This window comes from Salmo salar, chromosome ssa20, assembly GCF_905237065.1.
Source record: "Salmo salar chromosome ssa20, Ssal_v3.1, whole genome shotgun sequence".
Classification (NCBI taxonomy): domain Eukaryota; kingdom Metazoa; phylum Chordata; class Actinopteri; order Salmoniformes; family Salmonidae; genus Salmo; species Salmo salar.
Window position 1 is genome coordinate 16223676 of NC_059461.1, and position 19750 is coordinate 16243425.

At 40.9% G+C, this 19750-nt stretch overlaps 1 protein-coding gene across 1 annotated transcript; it reads right to left on the reverse strand.

Moving 5' to 3' along the window:
• Positions 1-2603: 2603 nt before the first annotated feature.
• On the reverse strand, positions 2604-18709 carry gda (guanine deaminase). The gene is made up of 14 exons (XM_014160663.2): positions 18410-18709; positions 14350-14438; positions 14069-14240; positions 13297-13384; positions 10982-11087; positions 9065-9092; positions 8696-8803; positions 8404-8511; positions 7659-7756; positions 7269-7336; positions 6577-6723; positions 6093-6214; positions 5635-5662; positions 2604-5382 (listed from the first exon to the last, which is right to left on the reverse strand). Exons 1-14 carry the CDS (start codon positions 18596-18598, stop codon positions 5312-5314), a joined length of 1422 nt encoding a protein of 473 aa, XP_014016138.2. The 5' UTR covers positions 18599-18709; the 3' UTR covers positions 2604-5311.
• Positions 18710-19750: the final 1041 nt, after the last annotated feature.

The following is a 19750-nucleotide window of genomic DNA, read 5'->3' on the forward strand; positions in this document are numbered from 1 at the left end:
GACGTGAAACAAGGTTCAGAATGTACACTCAGTGGGCCCACACATTGCACACCCTTTAGTTTGTCCATTTTCATCTCACACGTTTTTACATTAATTTTTCAAAATGTCACATTTCAATAGCTCCTTGGTCATGTGACCTACTGACTTCAAACTAGGTTCAGAATGTCCACTGGCTACCCTTATATAGTCAGTGGACTATAGTTATTCCATTGTACTGGATCTAATACATATTAACATTTTACATCCATTCATACGTGTACATTTTTTTTATGAAATACTATGAAAAACTCTTGGCTGCTGGCTCGGTCACTTTCAGACATGCGCAAAGCAGACTGAACAGGGAAGGGTAGCTCTTGACTTGAACCACAGGGGTTCTCTGTAAAGAGAGAGTAATCCAAAAGGCACAGACACACCCCTTGAGTTTCAATTGGCACCGTTGACCTGTATGTATTTTCTCCTGATTGGTCTCCGTGGTGCTTAGTCAATGGGAACTCCGTTGCCGGCCCCATCATAAAGTTTTTACACAGTCTGACTAAAGTGTCAGAGGTATGAGGAGAGACATCCTCCTTTGTATGTATGGGAACAAATATTTCCTAACACTTAGGATCCCATTCTTGGACAGTTAGAAGACAATGCAAAAAACATTGTTTTTGTACTAATTACTGTCCATGAGTAACCTCAACCTTGTGGGTCTGTGGTTGTTTGAGCCAATAAAGTGCCAACTCAAGTCTACCACTGACTAGTCTCTCATGCCCCTATGAACAGGGACACAGGGCAATAGTTTTTCATCTAAACCAGCCCTTTTTTTACTGGAGTACATTAACCCCTAATTGGAGCTCTTTTCTTGACACATAGTAGCAGTTTACCAGATAAGAAGTCAAGAAGATCAAAAAGTAGATTGTTGTAAGGGTGTATTACATCCTGTGCTGGCCCCATTGTCATATCCATTCTGGATTCTGAGTGGTAAAATCACAGCTGAAAAATGCCTCTATGTGTTTACTGTATGTGGGAATGTCCGTCCTACATGTAGTGTTGGTACATGGAATGTTCCTCAACTGCAAATATCATAATACTTGTATTTGCAATAGCAATTTATGTTCAACAACTGACATTTTCAGATATTATTTTGACAAACACCCTTTAACGCACTTTGGCGCTTACAATTCATTCTCTATTGACATAGACTTGACGGGCACTGTCATTTGTAATCTTTGTGACATTACTTTTTAAGCACGTACTGATGAAACTGTCAGTCAATATTTTTTCTTAAAGCCTACAAACGCTCTACATTTCTTCACTCTGACAGGGTTGGATCGTATATGCTACTTTTATTACTCTCCTGTAAATGGTTCAGTGGCTATAATTTAAACTGTGTGTAGAATGGGGCATAAAATAAATGACCTACACTAGATTATAGTGATAAGGAAATAAGCATACAGTTTTGGCCTGTGTATTCAGTTGCCTATAACTAATCATAATTCCATTATGTTTACATAAAAAAGAGAATACTTCAAAATGAGAAGATCCTGCCATGGAAAAGACGACTGGGTGGACATAAAGTGGAAAGGAGGGGAAATAACTCACACCATGCAGCAGGACACCTTCAGCTGCGGGGTCTTTATAATGCAGGTTTGATAGTTAGATTTTCAATAAGGAATGGTTAGCTGTTATATGACAATTAGGTCAAAAACGCTATTTTATTTTTTGGTGTAGATGGTCAAGGAAGTTGCACAGAACTTCCCCAACATCCCCTCCCAAATTGATATAGAACCTTCACAAAAACACATGGAGCAAGTGCAAAAAGAAATGGCTGAGGATATACTAAAAATGTCTGGTATGTAATGACATTTAGTTAAAAGTAAATGTCAATTCTTTATTTTTATATAGTTGTGTGGGACAGCCATATGTTCAGTTCATGCCTATGATTTCAGAGTTCAACAAAGCCAACAACTGCTTCATGTGAGCCACTGCTAAAGAACCTTCACTGTATATAGACTTTCTCTGTTGTGTTATTGACTGTATGTTTGTTTATCCCATGTGTAACTGCATTGTTGTTTTTCTCACACTGCTTTGCTTTATCTTGGCCAGATCACAGTTGTAAATGAGAACTTGTTCTCAACTGGCCTACCTGGTTAAATAAAGGTGAAATAAAACATTTATTAAGAAAACCTGGATGTGGCCCAAAGACTGACTGGGTTAGTAACTTTATTTAACATGTTTCTAATCTTTTGACAACAGTGACAGCATGTAAGACAATTTATGATATAACACAATGGATATCTAATTCGTCATACTGCATTGATATTTGATATTATTTATAATGTGTTACGCTTTGTTTTGTTTTATATTGAATGTTTCGCATGCCAACGGTGGTTCAATGTGCTGTAACTAGGAATGAAGACAAAAGAGTTCAGAGTAAAGAACACAAACAGGAAGTGCAGTCTGTTGTTGAACATGTATGCTATACCCCATCCACACTGAAGAGGCTCTGAAATGTACATCAACCAGCGATAAAGAGAAAGTTAAGACTGTGAAATGTTTTGTACTTATGTGAAGTAAAGTGTCTGTTGACATGTTGGAAAAGATTAAAGATCTACAATTTGTTTAATTTGTCAATATAACATTTTTATTAATTGATTTTCTGGCCACCATTACTCTGGTTACATGTTCAGTATATGTATTGCCCAGCAAACCCACTGCAGCCTACCTTACTAGCTAACTCTCCATCCCTGCTTTGGACAATGACTCTCGTACTTTGCCATTTTCCTTTATGGTTGACATTAACGACGAAAGGAGATATTATCTGCCTCTCTCCTATTGTGTACCGCTGTTAAATACTGTGGCAAAATAAAAAAAACAGGGAAAATAAGTACTTAGAACTACCAATTATTATAGATAAATATGAAAGAAAAGGGTTAACAACACTGGACTTAACCCCCTAATTGTCAAACTAATAATAATGTACAACAATATAGAAGATACATGACTAGAGGTTATGCAATATGGGTGTATATCCACTGCACGCTTCTTAGATGTGTAATTGACATGAGCAAGGAGCTATTGAAATTTAAAACTATGAAAAATGTACGTTACACTGCGTGATTTTACAGTACACAAACAAGAGTGTGCAATATACAAGGCCAGTCCGTGGACATTCTGAAGTTCCTGTAGGTTTGAGTCCTGTAGGTCACATGACCAAGGAGCTATTGAAGTTTTAAATTCTGAAAAATTCATGTAAAATGGAGTGAGATGAAAATGGACAAACTGAAGGGTGTGCAATGTGTAGGCCTACTGACTGTACATTCTGAACCTTGTTTGAAGTCAGTAGGTCACATGACCAAGGAGCTACTGAAATGTTAAAGTTTGAAAAATTCATGTAAAACGTGTGAGATGAAAATGAACAAACCAAAGGGTGTGCAATATAGAAGGGTAGTCAGTGGACATTCTGAAACTTGTTTGAGTCAAGTAGGTCACATGACCAAGGAGCTATTGAAATTCTAATGTAAAATGTTTACACTCCCTAACTAATTCAACTACGAATACAAAATGTTGCTCACATTTCCACATGTGTTTTAGCTTTGGAAAGCGAATTAAATGTCCAAATTGTGAAAATAAGAGCTGTGCAATGTTGTGCGCAATTTTTCCAACATCATGACACTTATTTGGAGTCTGTGGCTCAAGTGGTATGAAAGCGCGAATATCCAACTTGAAACTGTCTTTACCTCGGTCATTTTACACAACTGGAGACTTTGGCAGAATCTTTTTTAATAACGCACAAATGATCGTAATGACAGCCTACTTTGACACTATTGTATTTTAATTATTGCGATCCAGCCAAATAGGTTCCAGAATGAAACAGTCCAAAACTGTTTTGTGTTGCGCTAGGTTCATTGGTGACCTCTTGAAGAAGAAGAAGGTAACACTCCTGTTCCAGCAGTATCCAGCTCAAATTAAACACTGCTGACAATTATGATAAATAATCTCATGGAATTGGATCATCCATTGTTTTGGGATGTGTTTGCTGTGGACCAGAAACTTGAATCTCTGTAGTCTTTATAGTGGACCTGTCTATGACAGATATCCCACATTGTGCTATAGTAGGCTGTCAAATGGACATGGTCACTTCTAGCTTTTCATCTGTCACACACAGATGGGTCTACGGTGCAGTAGATATAAGTGTGTGAGTGAGACAGGGAAAATATCTGGCTTGGAGGAATGTTTGCTTTAACAAAATAATTTTAAAGCTATGCTGTTTGCAGTGTTCAGCCTCTATATTTTCATAAAACCCTATGTTTTATCCTGGAACCACTGTCAATAATGTGTAAAAACCTTTGCCTCCAGGCTTGAATACTCTCGAAAAATGTTACAAACAAAAGAGACAAATTCACTTAAAATTCACTTAAAATCATGCAAATACTCTTTACTTAAATCTTTGAGAATATTTGTCCCTTTTACTTTGTAGCTTTTTCTGCAAAACTCAGCACTGTAGCATGGAACAGCAGTTGCACAATAATTACCGTTAAGTGATAATGCTCGAGAAACCGGTGTTTGGAGGATATATTGACACTTGTGTTGTTAGGCCCGAGACGAAGTCAAGGATGCTGTAAAAAACGGACAAATGCAAAGCTACAGATACAATAGGGGGAACAAATAGCTTTGGACCTTACACACGGAGATAAGTCTTGGACCAGTACAACTCCCTTCCCTCCTGGCGCAGATATACGTAGATCTCTGGCATACAAAGTCTAAGAGACCAGCTTCTAGTTTTGTGCCATCATCCATCAAACTCCTCAACCCTTGACGTTTGTTTGTTTGTTATATATATATATATCCTATGATTGCATCTAATCTATTATACTGCACATGTTTTTGTGTTCTATGTTGCTGTGTTGTTATATATCTTGTTTATATCAAGCCGTCGCCATACATGAAGTACCCACTCAGGAAATAAAAGTTACTTGAATTGAATAAACCTACATTCATAAAAACACACACATTTCCCTTGACTTTGAAATAACAAAAACAACATAGGCAATGATGTTCTTTGGGTTACGACATAAGTATGACAACCAACATAGGATTCACTCTGAACTTCACGATGAGCAGCAATATCATCCATTGAATTTAACTGTATGTAATTACACTAGATGATTGAAAACACACACACTGTATATACAGTAATAATCCCTCTCGTTGAATACATTTTCCTCATCACCTCCTGTCCCGTTACAACAGCAGTCAGGTAGACTGGTAGAGGATTCAGACAGATGGTAACAAGATGACGACAACAAGCCAGCAACCAAACCCAAATCTATGATCTTTCTACGAATGGGACCACTCTCTTCCCTGCCACGTACACCTCCGCAATGTTCCGATCATCCCCTGAAGGACGGAGGGAGAGGGGGAACAAAGAAGGAGAAAAAAAAGAACCTGAACATACTTGAGATTTTACAACACCTAGTGACCTCAAGAGTTTCGGACCTCTTGGCTGACAGCTGCAAGGACCCAGGTTTGAGTCCCTGTCGTGGCTATCAGTGAATTCGCCACAATACTTTCATGGCACGTAAAGGGCCCATCCACCAAAGCCTGAAGACATGTAACCTGTTGTGTGAGAGACAGAAACAAAACTCTTACCCAAATTCAAGAACTTCTCCAGGAGCACCTGAAATCAAATGGAACCAAGATGAATGTCACGTATTGGGAGACAGAATGACTCAACAAGTAACAGGGTTTCCCATTTTATTTGGCCCCCCAAGTTTTTTTAGCAACATTTAAAAAAAAAGATATATATTTCTTTGGGACATAAGACAGTAAAAACACAGGCAAATCAACTAAAAGTGATTTTAATTTTGGAAATCTGTTCCAATGTATTCCCACGCATAACAGAGAGATATACAGGTATGTGATCGTATACAAATGAAAGCAAGGTTCGAAATTATTATATCTGTTTGGGCTTCTTGCGATCAATTTGCAATCTACAAATTATTTGTTATTATGTTCTGGCCCCTTGACCATCCGCTCAAGAAAGAATTGGCCCATAGCTGAAGCTAGTTGATGATCCCTGCTCTATGTATTGGGAGATTGGTTCATACCAAAGGCCCCTCTCCGTGATTGATGAGATCAATGGGTCCTCCTTCCATGGCCGTGTTTACCCGCAGAGCATCAAAGTCTTTCCCCACCTGAAAGTTTCCTGTATGCTCATCCAGGGACAGGGCTACAAACCAAACAATCAATCCAGAGCTCAGAATATCAATCAATTATTCATCAATCAAGGACTCAGTAAACAAATACACAGATGTACAGTTGGGTTCATTAAAAGGTTTTTGACTGTAGTGCAGGTCAAAAACAAGTGCAAATAAACTTGTTGGCTTGGCATCACTCTATGAGAAAGTTTGTGCTATGAGCAATGTATCGATGCAGCACAAGCGTTTTGAAAAGTAACATTTGAGCGCATGAATCTGTATCAATTCATAAATCATCATGTATCAAATCATTCATACTGATTGATGTATTGATTAATAGTGGTGATGATGACCCTCCCACCCCATGCCCCACCCCTCCAGCCAGGTCTCCCACCTTGGCTGCCTCCCAGTGTGGCCAGTCTGAAGACCTCCTCGAAGGTGAGCGTTTGGTACTGGGGGTCCTGGATGGTCAAGGCTTTAGAGGTATCCAACGTTCTCCGCACAGCATCCAGCATAGAGGGAGAGTAGCCTCCTGCCACATCTGCAAGGTCGGAAACACAGACACACGCACAAGTGCATACACAGACAAATGTATTAATGCGTTAAACACAGAGCCAATTGCAACAAAAAAGCACTGGCTTTCTAAGAACTAGACTAACGGGAAATAACATGCACCTGTGTGCTAAAATAAACCAGCAGATCAGCTAATCTCATATTGTTATGGTGTGAAGCCAGTTTGATAACAGACAGGGAACCTAGAAGAAAGTTGTCTCTATTGCCGGCCTCAATGAAAAAACAGGATCATCCCAAATCGTAATGAATGTAAAATAATTATTCTAAGAAATAATATTATCTGTGCCATTTGAAATAACTTCATTAGAATTTAATTTGATCAAACATATAGATTATTATATAACTCAATCACGATTGCCTTGATTTAGTTACAAATTTAAAATATGGACAATTCAGGGATATTACATTAGTTTATTTTTTATACAGCACACATGGGCTAAAAACGATACAGAACACTGTGCGCTCAGGTAAAAGGAAGATGATCTGCTTTGTAGTGTGTTGTCATGGACTCACCTGTGCCCAGCCCAAGCTTTACTTTGTGGTTCAGAACCCTGCGGGCATCTAGCATACCACTGCACAACCTGAAGAGGGAAATGAGCGAGAGAGAGGGGGAAATGAGAGAGGGAAATAAGAGAGAGAGAAATAGAGAGAAGAGAGAGAGAGGAGAGAAATAGAGAGAGGAAAGAGAGAGAATATGTGCAGGTTCCATCTTGAGTGCTGATATGATATCTAGTATCACTGCTGTGTTCTTTAAAGGATAGGGTATGACATAAAAATAAGAATTGTGATTTATTTCTAAATCCTAAGACATGGTCTTTCCTTTCACATCTTCCATTAATGACCCTTCGGAATACACAGGCGTAGTCAGGGAACGTGAACTGTAGGGTAATGAGAAACACTTACGAGATGTTGGAATTGGGACAGTGAGCGACGGACGCCCCTTTCTCTCCGAACAGCTTCAGCTCTTCATCAGTTAGGTGACAACCGTGAGCCATCACAGTCTGTGAACCATCACCATCAGCATACTTACTACCATTACCACCGCTATCATTATAATCATCAACATCAGCATACTTACTACCATTACCACCGCTATCATTATAATCATCAACATCATCAACATCAGCATACTTACTACCATTACCACCGCTATCATTATAATCATCAACATCATCACCATCAGCATACTTACTACCATTACCACCGCTATCATTATAATCATCAACATCATCAACATCAGCATACTTACTACCATTACCACCGCTATCATTATAATCATCAACATCATCAACATCAGCATACTTACTACCATTACCACCGCTATCACTATAATCGTCAACATCAGCATACTTACTACCATTACCACCGCTATCATTATAATCGTCATCAACATACTTACTACCATTACCACCGCTATCATTATAATCATCATCAGCATACTTACTTCCATTACCACCGCTATCATTATAATCATCACCAGCATACTTACTACCATTACCACCACTATCATTATTATTATCACCAGCAATATCAGCATACTTACTACCATTATAATCAGCAATATTATGATTTTCATTATCCATAGAATGTCCTTGTAGTGTGTGTGTGTGTGTGTGTGTGTGTGTGTGTATGTGTGTGTTGGGCTAACCTTGTCAGTGAGAAGGTTGTGTTTGTGGTAGACGTCTGTGTAGGAGTCATAGTCTGGGAACAGTTCCTTCACCAGCTTCACCTCCTCCTTCGTCTCACTGATGTGACTCTGAGGATCACAGAGACGATCAATGAATTCTTTAAATCTTCAGGTGATTATCAATGTGTATGAATTCAAGAGAGAGAGAATGAAAGGGAGATAAATACAGATAAATAAATGATTATCCTCAAAGCAACATTCCCATAGGATCCTATTGACTTGGTTACTGTGGCTACAGGCTGGCAAGGCTCACCTGGATGTGCAGGTGGTTATTCTGGGCGATCTCTCCCAGGTGACCCAGCAGGGCAGCAGAGCAAGACAGGGCGAAGCGTGGGGTCACCACCGGCCTTACAAGGGGGTACTGCCCCAAACAAGACAGAAAGACACCCAGTGAGCAAAATCCTAAAAAGCTCCTTTCACAGATTCTGATCACAAATGTGCTTTCTTTTTGGGTGGGGGGGGGGAAATAATCCCTACATTGCCACTCACTTGTACATTTACATTACATTTAAGTCATTTAGCAGACGCTCTTATCCAGAGCGACTTACAAATTGTACATGGACCCTTAGATTCTATTAGACTTAGAACCCCCCCCCCCCCAATCGGGGCTAAGGAGTCTTACCTTCTTCTTCAACATCTCACTAATGAACCTAGAGCAACACAAAACAATAAACACATTTTTATTTTTTCCTTCAAAAGAATGCCAGACACAACCAACCCAAAACAAACTCTTGACTCAGGAGTTGACTACTGGGGTGTATTCATTAGTTGCACACCGTAGAAAAACATTGCACTGTATCAAAACAGAAACTGTTTATTGTCAACGAAAAACGTTTTACAATGAAAACAAATTTCTATCAGGTAGGTCCCTCTCCTTTTCATTCCATTTCCTTTTGTTTGGTTCCTAATTGATACTCCTCAGATGTGTGTTGGGCAAGATGCGAGTGTAAGGAAGGACTGAATCCTGTTTTTCAGACTGCAGCAACTGGCTCAGAGACAATGATTTCCTCACTAATTTCTCCTTTCAGATTTGCTGAGGATGCATTTGATGAGTTTTGTTTTCTGAGGGCCATACTTGGAATGTATGTTGAAATATGACAAATGTTGTGAGACATTGTGAGGTTAGAGCAGCAGTTCTCAAACTTGGGACTGGATATGAAAATAGGGGTCGCGACTGGATATGAAGATAGCGTTGCGCGAGAATTTCCAAAATCCCGAGAAGAAAAAAAAAAATATCCCTTTGTGTCTCAAAATCATTGTAATGTGGTTAACCTTAAAAAAATTTTTAAAAAAAATTCTAATCTAAATGATAAAATGCAACCACAAAGCACCCTTAGATCATGGGAAAAGGCTGCACTTGACCGTTGCATTTGAAAGCATTCCCATGGTGAATGGCTAGGCCCTCTATGAAACCACACACTAATGCAGATACTTTGATATTATCGGCCGCAATTGATATGGTGAAAACGATGTGTGGGGAGGCAGACACACAGAAACGCACATCAATACCCTTGTCAGATAACACTTTTAAACTAAGAATGTAAACTATTGCTAGCAATCAAGAGGAAACTGACTAAATGACTAAAAAACGGCCCAACTTATGCTCTCCAAATGGACGTTAGCTGTGAGGGCCGAGATGCCCATGTTTGCTATACATGTTGGGGGATCCTATTCACGAGGACATATTTTTCTTAATGCCGCATTCAAAAGAACTGGGAACTCAAATCTACGACTTCCGTCTTCAGTGCATTTAAGACAACTGGGAACTCTGGAAAAAAACGATCTCCGACTGTGAAAAATAGTTTTGAACAGTCACCCAACTCAGGAACTCGGCCCTCTTTCTAAAGCTACGACTTACTGACTTAATATTTTCAGAGTTCCCGGTCTTGAAAGCACCATAAAACTCATGGTACCCTTCGCCAGCTCATGTCTGAGTGAAGCTGGATTCAGTGCGCTCATCTGCATTAAAACCCCTGACTTTGAGAAGCTCCGACATGACATGCATCAAGCACACCCATCCCACTAGTGGTGATGAGACAAGATGTCAGACTCATTTGCAATTGACTGTCATAGCCCCACATTAAAAGCATGTGATGGTGAGTTGAGAAGACAATCAGAAATACTGTTAGAATGTCTTTCAATTGACTGCAATAGCCGCAAATAAAAATGAAACATTCACTGATCATTCCATAATTTTTTTTCACATGGTTGGGGTCCAGACATCAAAATGGGGCGGGACAAAAAGGTTTGGGAACCCCTGTGCTGGAAGGTCCCATAAACTCATGTAAAGTCTAGAATGACATGTCTGTTCCCATTGGTTCTTGCTGCACAAGCCAGACATGACTCAATATGATGATGCTTTTCTTAGTCATCATTCTATCCTCCTCTGAGGAAATTCTTTTCCATGTTACCTTACGGTCTTGAGGCATGAAAAGCGGTTGTGAGAGCCCAAATACCCCTCCTGTGCAAAGCACCTGTTCTAATCATTTAACTCTTTATTATGTATACAGCCTTGCCCCCTCTTCTGTCTATTACCTACCTGTTGGTTTCATCATGGGACTCCTCTGGCGTCTCTCTGTAATGTGGGACAAAGTTGTTTGTATCCATACACACCTTGCCCACAAGGGCACGCTGTCCAAAATCATCTGGAATGACAAGAAACATTGGGAAAGGTCACCAAACTGGTGAAATCACCCATCAGGGGAGCTGCATTTGGTGTGATTAGAGTAGCACTCTGTCGAGACCGTATCAGACTGGAGTCAAAAAGGACATTTGTAATGTTGCTCATCAGCATCCTGGAATAACCAAAATAATAAACTAAAGCTAACATTAAATCTCATAAACCAAAAGGTGGGCGCTGTTGGTTGTGGTGAAACAGTTCTGGTGTCCTCCCAAACTACAAACTCTGGACGGTTGAGGACGAGTAATGCAACCACCAAAGGACAAACATTCCATGCATGCAGTAAGTAGATGAGAAAGTGACAAATTCCTCCACATACAAAACCCTATGTTCATGTCTTGTTCTGAGCTGGTGTTCGTAACAATTATTTTCATTACAGTGGGTAACCATAATGACGGAATGCAGCAAATTAACATGTTCATGCCCAGCCAATCCTTGTATCTGAAACCTGAAATTCAATACTTTCATTACCTGCTATCCCTGCCCTCATTTAACCTCACACTGAAGTGTTTTATCATTTTATTTTCAGGACAACAAGTAGAACACAGAACATAAAACAGTTACATTCATAAGATTTATTGACAAATATCATTTAAAAAAAGGTCTGGCAAGCAAAAACCTCAATTTTAATTTTTATTGTAGAATCCTTGACGGGAAATTATATTCCAACTAGTCAGTGACAACTGCATGGAGTTTGGACTTTGTGACAGCAACTATGTGATTTTATTACAGTATTATAGACACAAAGTCCGGGGCAGAAATTGAACTTGGTGAAATAAACTTTAATATCCACAGGATAATTCTGAAACGGGTCTGAAAGATATAGCAAAGCTTAGGAAAACATCAGGGACGATCACAATGCAATAATTGTGTATGATTTTCTATGTAGAAGAACCCTTCCCTTCTAACGACTCTTGTGCGACGTGAGTGTCGGAGCAAAACAGTCTCAGCTTTTCATAGTGGGGTCATAATAGTTTGCAGCTCAAACCGCTTGGACTTTACAGACGTTTTTGTGAGAAGAACAGTTCTCGGGATTCACCCGATCAGCCCTGGTCTCACAAACACCGCTCTAGTTCAGCCCCCATCAATCGCACAGGCTAATTGTCGGCATCAGCAGATGCAGAAGACAAAAAATGTTTAAGAGAGTTCGGAACAGAACAGACCCCTCTTATTGAAGCCACAGAAGTTCAAGGCCAACTGCAATACTGCAGGTGTTGTTTGCAGAAAACAGGATCCCCATTATAGTGAATGGGAAAATGGCCATCTTTCTGGCCAATCTTCATGTAAATAAAATACAAATTCAAGACAATCATGGTACCAATAATTGCTTCTAATACACCATATGCAAGTCCTTCAAACGATAATGTTGTAAAAATCACACACAGAAGTTATAAGGATAATTTAGTTGCTAATGGCAGCCTGCAGTACCCCGATCAGCCTTCAATTTGAGTTACTTATTGAGAGGGGGCAGCACTGAACTAGCTCGCAACACCACTTCCTGAATTAGCTCAAACTGTGCATGTTATGTATCCATGAGATGCTATCTTAACCGACTTAATTTGGCTTCAATGCGCTATTGAGTCTTCACATAGGAATGAATGGTGTCACGTGATCGATGGCTTTGTCCATTGCTATACAGTCATTGGTATAGAAGCACAAAAATAGCAGTCAACACAGCCGCCTCCAGACCAGTTGTATTGTGTCCCCCTGCAGCGAGGTTATAATCCCCACACCGCCACTTTTAATACTGTCTATCCCCTGCTGTCTGTCTCCCTACTTTCCTGTCTAAATAAATCTAACACATTTGAAAGAGTGGAGTTCCAATCCCCCTTTAAAAAAAAGAGATTGATTGATACATTGTTGCATAACAACTTACGCAGTGGAGGCATGCGTGTGTGTGTATTCCAGGTACAGTTGTACATTGACGGAGGTTAATGTTTATAGCCAGTCAAATAACGTCCTGTGCTCTTTTATCGGAGAGTATGCCTTGTCCTTCCCGTCATTAAATCCTATACTTATGTAATAAACAAGAGTTAAACAGGCGAGAAGACCACTGGGAACAGGTCAAAGTACAACCACTCTGACTAAATCGCACAAACATCAATGTTAAGCCATTGTGCAAGTGAGCGGTAGAGTGTCTGCAGGTTTGTGTGTTTATGTGTCTGTTTTCTCACTTGCGATTTGGCCCAGCAGGAGAGAAGCGTCGGTGTGTATGGTGGCAAAGTAACAGGCCGTAGTGGTACCATTTCTCAGGGTTCTTTTCTGAAATAGACAGAGATTGTTTTAGTATTCAGGCCCTATTGTTCATAAACACCACTCCATCACTGCAATATCACCTGCCCTAGCCTGCTATGTGTTACAATGTATCCAGATTTCATCAGATTTTCTATGCTAGTCTCACTCTGTGAGCTTTCCTTACAGTAGCCAAGGATGCAACCTAAATAGTTCAAATTTTTATTGTTTTTGCTACACTGCAGGTCAATTAAAATAAGCTAAAGCTTCACATACGCAAACTCTCTCTTTAACCTTTATTAAAATGGCCATAGCAGCCTGTTATTGGCCCTCCTTTGGCATTCCTATCACTGCACAGCAGTGAATTCCGAAAAACTAGAGAAAATAGACACAAGGGAGCAAAGACGGCAACCAAAGTTTCTGCTTGTGAATGTCCATTATCATTGCAATATTAACCTCTGCAACACAAGGCTTTAAATAAGTATAACAGACGATTTAGAATAGGAAATAAGGATAAGAATGGTCTATAATCCTCTATGCAAGTGGGACGGATTCATTCGGGTGCGCAACGGCATACATTTTAAAACATTGTGTGTTTCTTATTAGACAAGTCCAGGTCTGTTTCAGTCCGTTTTATTCCATTTGGTGCCTGATGAACCTGACCCTGATGACTTCTATAGGCTGAGGTTTGTTAGGTTGGCCCAGACCGCTCACCACGACATGGGTGTAGACGTTGCGGGCGAACTCCAAGTCTTTGTAGCAGGCCTCCACTGGGAAGGTGTACGTGTTGAGCCACTGTAGCAGGGGCAGGTCCAGGGCTGTGCCTGCATAGCTGTACTGAGACGCGTGGATGTGGGTGTCCACCATCCCTGGCATGAAGAACTCACTACAGACAACAAAATGGACTTTAGGATAATAACTTGGTTGTGTTCAGTCACAAATAGATTAGGAATTAGGAATCAGTGTTACTCTCATAGGATGGACTCTTCACTCACTACTGTCCAAGCTGTGTAACAGCCAAGGCCTCAAACCCCCACTTCTGTGCAAGACTGTCGACTTCCTGCCCACTCCCAATGAAGGCAATCTGTCAACATGAGAAGCAACCAAAGACAAGGTGCTGATTAGAGCAAGAGAGAGACAATCAGAGCCTGACTCAACAAAGTGTTCATTCATTTAAATATCATTTATCCATGCATTGTTAATTGATCTACTGTAACACATTAAGGCATAGTCAGATGACACAAACACCCTCAACATACAGTACATTCGGAAAGTATTCAGACCTATCCACATTCTTACATTACAGACTTATTCTAAAATAGATTAAATAAAAACATTTCCTCATCAATCTACACACAATGACAAAGCGAAAACATGTTTGTGGGAGAAAAAAAACCTGAAACACCTTATTGTACATAAGTATTCAGACCCTTTGCTATGATCAAATGTATTTATAAAGCCCTTTTCACATCAGCCGATGTCAAAGTGCTATACAGAAACCCAGCCTGAAACCCCAAACAGCAAGCAATGCAGAAGCACGGTGGCGTGAAAAAACTCCCTAGAAAGGCAGGAACCTAGGCAGAAAGCTAGAGAGGAACCATGCTCTGAGGGGTGGCCAGTCCTCTTCTGGCTGTGCCGGGTGGGGATTATAACAGAACATGGCCAAGATGTTCAAACATTCATAGATGACCAGCAGGGTCAAAATATAATAACCACAGTGGTTGTAGAGGGTGCAACAGGACAACACCTCAGGAGTAAATGTCAGTTGGCTTTTCATAGCCTATCATTCAGAGACAGCAGGTGCGGTAGAGAAAGAAAGAGAGTCGAAAACAGCAGGTCCGGGACAAGGTAGCATGTCCGGGGAACAGGTCAGGGTTCCATAGCCGTAGGCAGAACTGAAACTGGAGTAGCAGCACGACCAGGTGGACTGGGACGGCAACTAGTCATCAGGCCAGGTAGTCTTGAGGCATAGTCCTAGGGCTCAGGTTCTCAGAGAGAAAACTTAAAATTCACACAGGACAACCGGATAAGGCAGGAGAAATAGTCCAGATATAACATACTGACCCTAGCCATAAACTATTGCAGCATAATTACTGGAGGCTGAGACAGGAGGAGTCGGGAGACACTGTGGCCCCGTCCGACGATACCCCCAGACAGGGCCAACCAGGCAGGATATAACCCCACCCATTTTGCCAAAGCACAGTCCCCACACCACTAGAGGGATATCTTCAAACCACCAACTTACTGCTCTGAGACAAGGCCGTGTATAGCCCACGAAGATCTCCCAATTCAAGTGACGCACCCCTCCTAGAGACGCATGGAAGAGCACCAGTAAATCATCCACCGTAATAAGGTTTGAGGCAGAGAATCCCAGTGGAGAGAGGGGAGTCGCCAGGCAGAGACAGGAAGGGCGGTTTGTCGCTCCAGTGCCTTTCCGTTCACCTTCACACTCCTGGGCCAGACTACACTCAATCATAGGACCTACTGAAGAGATAAGTCTTCAGTAAAGACTTAAAGGTCGAGACCGAGTCTGCGTCCCTCACATGGATAGGCAGACCATTGCATACAAATGGAGTCTTGTGACCGTAGCGTACGTGTAGGTATGTACGGCAGGACCAAAATCGGAAAGATAGGTAGGAGCAAGCCCATGTAATTCTTTGTAGGTTAGCAGTAAAACCTTGAATTAACAGGAAGCCAGTGTAGAGGCTAGCACTGGAGTAATATGATCACATTTTTTATTTTTGGTTCTAGTCAAGAATCTAGCAGCCGTATTTAGCACAAACTGAAGTTATTTAGTGCTTTATTTGGGTATGTGTTATGTAGATGGAAAAAAGCTGTCCTTGAAACTGTCTTGATATGTCCATCAAAAGAGAGATCAGGGTCCAGAGTAAGGTCTAGGTCCTTCGCAGTTTTATTTGCGACGACTGTACAACCATCAAGACTAATTATCAGATCCAACAGAAGATCTCCTTATTTCTTGGGACCTAGAACTAGCATCTCTGTTTTGTCCGAGTTTAAACGTAAAACATTTTCCGCCATCCACCTCTTTATGTCTGAAACACAGGCTTCCAGGGAAGGGAACTTTGCGACTCGAAATTGAGCTGAGGTGCATCCTGTTTCCATTGATCATCCTTGAAATGTTTCTACAACTTCATTGGAATCCACCCCTGGTAAATTCAATTGATTGGACATGATTTGGAAAGGCACACACCGGTCTATATAGGGTCCCACAGTTGACAGTGCAGGTCAGAGAAAGAAAACAAACCATGAGGTCGAAGGAATTTTCCATAGAGCTCCAAGACAGGATTGTATCGAGGCAAAGATCTCATTTGCAGCATTGAAGGTCCCCAAGAACAGTGGCCTAAATCATTCTTAACAGAAGAAGTTTGGAACCACCAAGACTCTTCCTAGAGCTGGCTGCCCGGACAAACTGAGCAGTCGGAAAAGAAGGGCCTTGGTCAGGGAGGTTACTAAGAACCCGATGGTCACTCTGACAGAGCTCCTCTGAGGAGATGAGAGAACCTTCTAGAAGGACAACCATCTCTGCAGCATTCCACCAAATCAGGCCTTTATGGTAGGGTGGCCAGACGGAAGCCACTCCTCAGTAAAAGGCACATGACAGCCCGCTTTGAGTTTGCCAAAAGGCACCTAAAGGACTCTGACCATGAGAAACAAGATTCTCTGGTCTGATGAAACCAAGATTTAACTCTTTGGCCGGAATGCCAAGCATCACATCTGGTGGAAACCTTGCACCATCCCTACGGTAAAGCATGGTGGTGGCAGCAACATGCTGTGGGGATGTTTTTCAGCAGCAGGGACTGGGAGACTAATCAGGATCAAGGGAAAGATGAACGGAGCAAAGTACAGCGAGATCCTTGATGAAAACCTGTTCCAGAGCACTCAAGACCTCAGACTGGGGTGAAGGGTCACTTTCCAAGAGGACAACGACCCTAAGCACACAGCCAAGACAACACAGGAGTGGCTTCGGGACCAGTCTCTGAATGTCCTTGAGTGGCCCAGCCAGAGCCCGGACTTGAACCCGATCGAACATCTCTGGAGAGACCTGAAAATAGCTGTGCAGCGACGCTCCCCATCCAACCTGACAGAGCTTGAGAGGCTCTGCAGAGAAGAATGCGAGAAACGCCTCAAATACAGGTGTGCCAAGCCTGTAGTGTCATACCCAAGATGACTGAAGGCTGTAATCGCTGCCAAAGTTGATTCAACAAAGTACTGAGTAAAGAGTCTGAATACTTATGTATATATGATATTTCTGATGTTTTATTTTATACAATTGCAAAGATGTATAAAAACCTGTTTTTGCTTTGTCATTATGGGGTATTGTGTATAACGTTATCAGGGAAAAAAGCTATTTCATTAATTTTAGAATAAGGCTGTAATGTAACAAAATGTGGAAAAAGTCAAGGGGTCTGAATACTTTCCTAATGCACTGTATTTACACACATACACATCCAATCACCAAATGAAATAACCTCATAAACTCATAATTAGGATCTGGGGGCATGAGTCAGTTTGGGAAACCTTTGTAATAAAATCCATGTGATAAAAACATCACATGCATGACAAAGCAATATAAATCGCAAGAAACGATTTCCATTAAACTATTATTACAAAGTCCAGACCACATTTCACAACTTTTGTGACAGCTGTCACAGGCCCTTTGTAGCCTCTACTGGAGTTACACACTGCACAATTATAATGACTGCAGGAAACAGGTTTATCATCTTCTGAAGAAAATGTGTGTAGGTCAAAGGTATCCATTCAAAAATGCTGAATCCAATTCTGGCTTGGGGCATTTTTTTGGCCAAAGTTAGCTATTATAGTGTTTTGAAAAGATTTACCTAGCCTATGCAGGTTTGTAAAATGTATAGAAATTGGGGCAGCAAATAAATAAAATACAACAATTTTAAAAATGTATAAAAGAGATGAAAAACATAAGCCTATAAAACAACGAGAGTTCCACTTAGGCCTAGGCATATGACACAGATATATGACATAAATATTGAAATAGACTTTCACGGTTTAATTCTGACAGACCTTCCCCTCCGTATCCACTCCCAGAAGCCTATCCTCCAGAATTTCCACGGCTGTGTGATCGGTGGAGTGCACAAACGTCCCCCTGTAGACGTGCGCAATGTCCACAGCGGATTCGTTGGAGCTAGTCATATCTAGAATGTTACAACAGCAGGGTTTGGCAGTTTGATGCTGAAAATGAAATCGGCACATTTTTAGCCTCGGCAAGGACAGTGGGCGGTTAGTCTGTGCGCACCAAGAAGAGACTCCACCTGCCGACAGTGCGACTGGCAACAAGCATAGCGTGCGCCCGCATGGGACAGCCATAGCAGGAATTTTATTAGCCTACAGTGTTGTAAAAACAGGTTTTGAAGCATTGCTCAGCAATGGCGCATTGTTCACTTTCGTATCGTATGATAGTTTTCACTACTTAGACAGGCAGAACTAGAGTTTTATACATGGGGTGGCCAAGGCTACTTCAGGGGGTACATAGACCATGACAGAAAATGTGTGTAACCCTAACCTGGCATCTAAGGAGCATGAATGAATCCTATGATTGCTGATTAGAGGTAGAAGTGATAATTCTCTTAACCCAGAGTTCTTCAATGTGGCAGATAGTGTGGTCCAAAAGGTTTACTTTACTAGAATTCTTTAACATACTATGAATAGTCAGTGTCTCTACCTCGGAACTGCAGCTCAATTTCTTTCTCTCTCACACACACACAAATACACAGGAGAGACTTGGGTCACTGTTTTCATGAATATATAATCTGGCTCTATAAAATAAAGCTCAAGCACCAAGGAGATAAGATAGGATTTGTGTTACATAAATTGCATAGTTTATTTACAAAAAAGTTCATTTACAACAACAAAAAATTGCAATTTGACATACTAGGTATCAAGCAGAAATGGACTTGAACAATAAAAATAATTTTGGTGCCCATCAACATTACAGTATATTTATGTTCATATATATATATATGTTAACTAACAGCAAAGAAATATTTTGGAATTGGCCTAATCAAGACGAAATTAAATCTGTGTGACATGATACCCTTTGGATGTATCATTTTAGAATGTCCGTGTACTTGCTAGTACATAGTGCAGGTGTTAATCATGACCAGAGGGACTGCCTAAGTGCCAAATTATCCTAGGTAGATTTAAAACAGCATAATTATGCAGTTCTGGTGAGAACTGGCTAAATGCGGTTCTGGTGAGAACTGGCTAAATGTTTCACAAACTCATCCATGTTGAGGGAGCGTGCCCTCCTTGACACAACACTGAGAATTCCGAGGTGACTTAACCTGTCATCAACCATTGTTGTCCAAGGTGGGTTTTAATCAGTTTTAAAGCTGAGAAGGTTCT